We start from the raw sequence: 8,663 nt of genomic DNA, 5'->3' as shown, positions 1-8,663 counted from the left end.
ATCGACATTGATTCAGACGGCAACTTCAATGATGGATAAAATCATGTTGACGATGCTGCTGATGAAGATGATGATGATGATGATGACGGCCATTATTTAGAGGAAGGGGAGAAGTTGGAGAGGACAGGGAAATGCCTAATGAGTTCAATGAAGAAGATCTCATAATTGGTCCAATTACTGGGATGCGGTTCAGTAGTAAGGATGTTATGTTTGATTTTTACAAAGAACATGCAAGATTACCGGGGTTTTGCATTGTCAAAAGAACATCAAATAAAAAAGTTGGTGATATTATTAGTTATGTGCAATATGGTTGTGATACGTCAAGGAAACCAAGGAATAAGCATGTTACCAAGAGGAGGAACTGTCGTGCTAGAATAAATAGAATTTTGGAGGAGAATGGTTCATGGCGTATTTCAAATGTGGTTAAAAAACATAATCATCAATTGGAACCAGCACTATCGCGATTGATGGTTGGACACAGATCGCTTAGTAAGTCTCTTAAGAGAACTCTTGCAGTCAAAGATATTGCTGGCTTAAGACCCTCAAAAAATATAAGAGTCGCTGAAGTACTTGTTGGTGGCCCCGAAAATCTGGGTTGTACACCAAAGGACTGTAGAAATTATATTTTGAAGAGTAAAAAGCTTCAGTTGCAAGAAGGGGATGCACAATCATTACTCAAGTTCTTCAGTGACATGCAACAAAACGATAGGGAATTTTACTGCTCCGTAGATGTGGATAGTTTTGGTCAATTTCGTAATGTCGTATGGGTTCATTCACACTCTAAAGTTGCATATGAGGAGTTCCATGATGTAATATGCCTTGATACCACATACCTTGTGAATCGATACAATATGCCATTTGCTTCATTTGCTGGTGTCAATCAGTATAGGCAGTCCATACTTTTGGGATGTGCTCTTATGTCTAGTGAGGATATAACAAGTTACAAAATGGTGCTATCTACATGGCTTGGGGCTCAAAACAATGTTCATCCATTAGCTATCATGACTGACCAATGTGATAGTATTAAGGCTGTCATCAATGCATTGATGCCAAATACGGTACATAGATATTGTATATGGCACATATTCGCAAAGTTGCCTACGAAGTTAAGTAGAGTTCTTGATGATAAGATTGCAAAGGCAGAATTTAAGGCTTTAGTCCTTGATAGCATTAACATTGGTAAGTTTGATAGACGATGGACTGATTGTATTAAAAGATATAACTTAGATGGAAGGGATTGGTTTTATAAGCTTTATTTGGAGAAGGAGAAATGAGTTCATGTATACCTAAATTACCACTTTTGGGCTGGGATGTTGTCTACACAAAGAAGTGAAGGAATGCATGCTTTCTTTGACGGATTCATCACCCGACAAAGCACTTTAAAGCTATTTGTTCAGCAATATGAGTAGCCATAGGAGCTAAGTTCGAGAAAGAATTGGAAGCTGAATATGAGCCAAGGTGCTTTGAACCAAAATGTTTATCTGAATTTGCATGGGAGGAAAAATTTCAAACATGTTATACTCGTGAAGTGTTTGAATTTTTTCAAGTACAGTTAAGGAAACTGTACCATTGTGAAATCAGCACCCCTGAAGACCATCAAGCAACAGTTGGAGTGGAGAATTACATTATCGCAGATTATTCATTCAGGAGTTTTAACACTAGAGATCCATTTGTATTCACGGTTGAATATACACCTATTGGCGAATATCTAAGTTGCAACTGCAAGTGGTTTGAAATAAGAGGTATTCTATGATGCCATATACTTAAGGTGTTGTCTCATAAGAGGATTAAAAACGTTAATGAGAGGTATATATTGAGAAGGTGGAGAAAAAATATTGTTCCTCCGCACTTGAAACGTTTCTTTCTTGGAGCTTACCCACGTGTGACTTCTGAATACATGATGTACAGGGAACTATTAAAGCATTTTGAATAGGTTTGTGATATTGCATTGGACACTGAAGTGATGAGGCGATATATTAAGTATCATTTGAACATATTGGAGCGTGACCTTTTGAATTGGGATGATGATCATATGATAGTTCCAAATTGGATATTGGAAGATACACATGATGGTGTGGGTGAGGGTGAGGGTGGGGGTGAATGTGAGGGTGAGGGTGAGGGTGAGGGTGAGGGTGAGGGTGGGGGTGAAGGTGAGGGTGAGGGTGAGGGTGAAGGAAGAAATATAAGAGATCCTAGATATGTAGCTTCTTGTGGACGTCCAGGGTTGAACAGATATAGAGGGCGAATTGATTCATACTTTAGAAGTTCACAAACAGGTGATGGAAGTGGAGTTAGAGGTAATATGAGGGGTAGAGGTGGTGGTAGAGGTGTTGACAGAGGTGGTGGTAGAAGTGGTAGTAGAGGTGGTGGTAGAGGTGGTGGAAAAACTGGGTTAGCGGAAGGAATAGAGGTAAAGTATAACAAATTAATATTATATTTCTTTTCGAAAAATACATTGTTTATTAGTGTTATTTACTCTATACAGCAAGATGATGCAACAGTACCACCACATAGTAGTTTGCCTGATCTAAACGATGAAGCAAATTGGGAAATAGAAGACTTGACCGTTTAGCTTGAGATGATTTAAGTTTGAATCTTATTTAATTTGATTTGAGATAGAATTTTTTGAATTTTTTGACTTTGTTTTGTAATAATTTAAACGTATGGTATTATAATTGTCATTGTTAAATATTTCTTCATTTTATTGTTACTTCATTTTAGTTTAGAGGACTAGACTAGCAAAATGTGATTAGTTGCATCTAGTACAAATCGTGAAAGACTTCAGAACATTATAATCAGTTCAAACTAAGAACTAAAATACTCACATTCAGTTATTAAAACTCTACCCTTCAACCCTACTTTCAACATTCAACTTAAAACCCTACCTTCAACACCTATCTTGGTATCCCTACCTTCAACCCTTACATTGCACGTTTTTCCCCCAGAAAATTTCAACATTCAACTGCAACCAATTTCTAACCCTAACTTCAACCAAATACTCCAAGAGTTCATTGTAAAATTAGTGTAATCGTTCCTCTTTGAATATAAAATCTACCCATTTAACTTCCCTATGTAGCATTTACTAGATCTTACAATACATTATTAACCTATTTAACTTCCCTATGAAGCATTTACTATTATTTTATATTATTACTATTATTATTATTATTATTTTCTTCTGTATTTTTGCTCTTTATTTCCCTTTCAATATTTTTGTATATTGAAATGGTAGATATAAAGGACACTGCCACCGTAAGGGAGAATTAACAAAAAAAAGCATTACTAAACATTCCATTAAAAAAGAAAATTATTATGGTAAAGAAGACCAATATGACGATTGTAATTTCATAAAATTAACACATCAACATACATGAAAATAAAAAATAGTAAAGGGATAGAAAAACACAACAAAAATCCTAATCAATTTCAACCGAATTATTATCAGAAGTTCCTTCTCCCTTCAATTCAACATTGAAGTCAACATATAGTGGTGCAATATCAACCAACGTAAATTTGACTATGAAACCTCGCTTGACATAATTGTCCAAAACAAAAAGTTTCTAGCATGCATTGAACCTTCTTCTATCACCAACACTCATATTTACATACCACAATTGCCACGATAGTAAAGAAGCGCGGTGTCCACTGTTAGAGGGAGATGCTTGTATTTTTCTAGGAATATACTTTAAAAAAACATTACTATTAAGTTTCGGAAAATATGAAACTGAATCAACATATACAATACTAGCGCATATATATTTTCTGGAGTTAAGGTGTAAGAAATAAAAGTATTTTATGTAAAAAAAATCAGTTAGGATTAACTCAAGAAGTTATGTAATATTCAAAGAAATAATGTTTAAAATATATAATAATTTACCAGATCGTCGTAGTTGATGTATGAATCAGTCATAACCACTTCAAATGTTGGAGGACTCTTTTCTTCATTATCACTGCTAGTAGAAGAGTAAGATAGATCTCGTTTGGTAGAGGGAGAGGCATCCATAATTTAGGGTTTGTAGGTGAGTGTATTTTTCATAGTTTAGGGTTTGAGTATGTGACTATATATGGGGGGCCAACCCAGTCCTAAAAATATTTCAAATTTGAGCGGCTTTTTTTTTGTTCAATTTTGGCAAATTAATGGTGTTGGTAGAAATAAATAGTGTTGGTTGATATAAATGGTGTTAGTTGAAATAAATGGTGTTAGATGAAATAAATGTGTTATTTTGTCTTCTGTCATGACCCTAACCCGGACCTGGTCGTGATGGCGCCTCTCGTGAAGACAAGGTCAGCCGACACATTTCCAATTCATTTTAAGAAATTTAAAGTAGTACAAATTAAGTCATTAAACATAATAAAATCCCAAAATACGGTGAATAATATAATTTGCGGAAACAACACGGCCCGACATCGGGATGTCACCAATCATGAGCATCTATCAATATACTACAAGTGTGAAGAGTCTACATAGTCTAATATAGAGCTAAAACAGAGAATTTAATATAAGGGAAGAAGCTCTGGGCTGCGAACACCGGCAGCTACCTAGAGAATCTCTGAATCCGCCTGAGCTGGAAGGATCAACACTCACTAGCGGGACCTGAAGTGCCTGAATCTGCACACGGGGTGCAGTAAATAAAGGCTGAGAAATATGAAATCACGTAAGGCACATTACATGCTATAATGAAGCAGTAAAAGCCAGTAAAAACAGTGAATCAGTGAAGATATGTAAAGTCATTTTAGTTCAGTTTAAACTTCATGAAATGCTTTTTTAACAATTAAGCATGTAAATGACAGGCAACTAGGAAAGATAAACACATAAAGGTTGGCCTTTGGGCAATATCATAGAACAACACCAGCCCCTCAGGCTATATCTCACATCACAATGGGTACCCGCACTCACTGGGGGTGTGCAGACTCCTGGAGGAGCCTCTTACGACCCAAGCGCAATATCAAGTCATCTCGTGGCATAATCACATAAGCTCTCGGCCTTATATCAACAAGCCACCTCGTGGCATACAAATCTCAGGCCCTCGGCCTCATAATCATAATCAGTGTTTCCTCACAACATAGGCCCTCGACCTTACTTAGTCAGAATCTCACAAGCCACTCGGACAACAGTAAAACATGATGCTCAGCCCAAAATATCATTTAACATATTATTTTAAGTGTTAAAGTAGAGTAAACATGGTTGAGTTATGAAAATAGTAGAATATGGCATGACTGAGTACAAGTATAAAGTCAAAACAGTGAGGAAATATTAGTAAAAATCCCATAAGGGTACAAATAGTTAGCACGAGACCCAAATATGGCATTCAGCCTAAAACATGATGATAGCAAATAGTTTCAATCAATTACGCAGAAAAACAGTCATTCGGGATGGACTGAGTCACAATCCCCAATAGTGTACGACCCCACTCTTGTCATTTAGCGTGTGTGTCACCTAAATATAGCATAACGATGTGTGATCCGGGGTTTCATACCCTCAAGACAACATTTACAATCATTACTCACCTCAATTCGGTCCAAACTCTAGCCCGCGATGCCTTTGCCCCTCGAATCGTCCTCTACTCGCGTCGAATCTATCCAAAATCAGAATCACGACATCAAAATATGCTAAGGGAACGAAGCCCAAGCGAAAATAATCAATTTATAGCATAAATTCCGAAATTACCAAAACCCGACCCCCGGACCCACATATTGGAATTCGATAAAATTTACATCAATAGATTCCTTATCTCCCCACGAGTTCATATATATCAAAAGTACCAAATCCGACTACAAATGGTCCCTTAAATCCCCAAGTCTAGTTTCCCCAAACTTTGATCCTTAAATTCCATCAATTATAGCTCTAATCCGTGAAATAATACCATAGGAACGAGTTTTAGGTCCAAAATTCTTACCTCAATGAAGTTCCCTTGAAATCCTTCTTTAAATCGCCCAAAAAGCTCCAAAAACCGACTTAAAAATGGTGGAATATCTCAAACATCGCGAAGGAATAAATTTATATGTTCTAGCCTAGGCATTTCGCATATGTGGCCCCATCTACCGCTTCTGCGGTACCGTTTTTGCAGTCCAATATGCCGCTTCTGCGGTTCTCACTTATTCCCCAGCTTTCACATCTGCGATGCACCTTCCGCACCTGCGCTATCGCAGGTGTGGCTCCTCAACCGCTTCTGCGGCTCCAGCCTTCCTAGCCCCTTTCCGCTTCTGCGATTCCTAAATCGCTTCTGCGAGATCGCACCTGCGGTCCCCTAGCCGCATGTGCGGTTATGACAGCAAATTCCACACTTCAACTGCCAAACCAAATTTCCAAACTCTCCATCAACCATCTAAAATCACATCGAGGCCCCTGGGACCTCAACCAAAAACACAAACATATCCCATAACCTTATTCAAACTCGTACCAATCTTCAAAACACCCCAAACAACATCGAATCAACCAAAACATATCGGATTCAAGCCTAAGTTTCCAAAATCTTTCGAATTACGCTTTTGACCAAAAAGTATACCAAACCACGTCCGAACGACCTGAAATTTAGCACACCCATCCTAAATAACCCAACGGATCTACTGCAACTCCCGGAATTCCATTCCGACCCCTATATCAAAATGTCACCTACCAACCGGAAAATGCCAAAAATCTAATTTCGACAATTTAAGTCTAAATCTACTACGGACCTCCAAAACACATTCCGATCATGCTCCTAAGTCTCAAATCACCTCCTGAAGCTATCCGAACAATCAGAACTCACATCTGAGCCCTCTAACTCATAAGTCAACATCCAATTGACTTTTCCATCTTAAGCTTCCTCAAAAGAGACTAAGTATCTCAAACCTTACCAATCTTTTTCGAACCCGAGCCAACCAACCTGATCACACATAAAATCGATACATAAAGCAATAAGAAGCAGAAATGGGGAAAATAGAGCGGTAACTCATGAGACAACTGGATGGGTCGTCACATCCCCCTCTTAAACAAACGTTCGTCCTCAAACGAGTTAAGAAACATACCTAAAGCCTCAAACAGGTGAGGATATCTGCTCCGCATCTCCCGCTCGGTCTCCCAGGTAGCCTCCTCCACAGGCTGACCTCTCCACTGCACTTTCACTGAAGCTATATACTTTGATCTCAACTTTCGAACCTGACGCTCCAAAATAGTTGTTGGCTCCACATCATAAGTCAAATCACCATCCAACTGAACCGTGCTGAAATCCAGAATATAAGATGGATCCCCAATATACTTCCGAAGCATAGAAACATGAAATACCGGATGCACACTCGAGAAGCTGGGGGCAAAGCAAGCTCATAAGCCACCTCTCCAATCCTTCGAAGCACCTCAAAAGGTCCAATGAACCGAGGACTCAATTTACCCTTCTTCCCAAAACTCATAAGACCCTTCATGGGTGAACCCTTCAACAGAACCTTCTCACCAACTATGTAGGACACATCCCGAACCTTCCGGTCGGCATAACCCTTTTGCCTCGACTGCACTGTACGAAGCCTCTCCCGAATACCTTCACCTTTTCTAAAGCATCCTGCACCAAGTCTGTTCCCAATAGCCTAGCCTCACCCGGCTCAAACCAACCAACTGGAGATCTACACCGCCTCCCATACAAAGCCTCATATTGAGCCATCTGAATACTCGACTGGTAGCTGTTGTTATAAGCAAACACTGCAAGCGGTAGAAACTGATCCTATTACCCTTCGAAATCAATGACACAAGCACACAACATGTCCTCCAATATTTGAATAGTGCACTCAGACTGCCCGTCCATATGAGGGTGAAAAGTTGTGCTCAACTCAACCTAAGTACCCAACTCTCGCTGCACAGACCTTCAAAACTGCAAAGTAAATCGAGTACCTCTATCTGAAATGATGGAAACCGGAACACCATGCAAACGAACAATCTCTCAGATATAGATCCCTGCCAACCGCTCTGAAGAATAGGTAGTACACACAGGAATGAAGTGTACGGACTTGGTCAGCCGATCCACAATCACCCAATAGCATCGAACTTCTTCAAAGTCCGTGGAAGTCCAACTACAAAATCCATAGTGATCCTCCCCCACTTCCACTTTGGAATATCCATCCACTGAAGCAAGTCACCCGGTCTCTGATGCTCATATTTTACCTGCTGACAATTGAGACACCGCGCTACAAATCCCACAATATCCTTCTTCATTCTTCTCCACCAATAATGTAGTCTCAGATCCTGATACATCTTCACGGCACCCGGATGAATGGAATACCGCGAACTATGGGCCTCCTCCAAGATCAACTCCCGAAGCCCATCCACATTGGGCACACATACCCGACCCTGCATCTTCAACACCCCATCATCACCAATAGTCACATCTCCAGCATCATCGTGTTGAACTCTATCCTTAAGGACAAGAAAATGAGGATCATTATACTGATGCTCTCTGATGCGATCATATAAGGAAGACCGAGAAATCACACAAGCCAATAATTGACTGGGCTCCGAAATATCTAACCTCACGAACCGATTGGCCAAGGCCTGAACGTTAACTGCAAAAGGTCTCTCCCCAACTGGAATATATGCCAAACTCCCCATACTCATCGCCTTTTGGCTCAAAGCATCGGCCAACACATTGGCCTTACCCAGATGGTGCAATATAGTGATATCATAATCCTTTAGCAACTCC

At 39.5% G+C, this 8,663-nt stretch overlaps 1 protein-coding gene across 1 annotated transcript; it reads left to right on the top strand.

Moving 5' to 3' along the window:
- Positions 1-131: 131 nt before the first annotated feature.
- On the top strand, positions 132-2,572 carry LOC104244154 (protein FAR-RED IMPAIRED RESPONSE 1-like). The gene is made up of 4 exons (XM_009799501.2): positions 132-1,179; positions 1,410-1,742; positions 1,962-2,410; positions 2,486-2,572. Exons 1-4 carry the CDS (start codon positions 132-134, stop codon positions 2,570-2,572), a joined length of 1,917 nt encoding a protein of 638 aa, XP_009797803.2.
- Positions 2,573-8,663: the final 6,091 nt, after the last annotated feature.

The sequence above is a fragment of the Nicotiana sylvestris genome, chromosome 1 (assembly GCF_000393655.2).
Source record: "Nicotiana sylvestris chromosome 1, ASM39365v2, whole genome shotgun sequence".
Classification (NCBI taxonomy): domain Eukaryota; kingdom Viridiplantae; phylum Streptophyta; class Magnoliopsida; order Solanales; family Solanaceae; genus Nicotiana; species Nicotiana sylvestris.
This window is presented reverse-complemented; position numbering and strand designations above follow the sequence as displayed.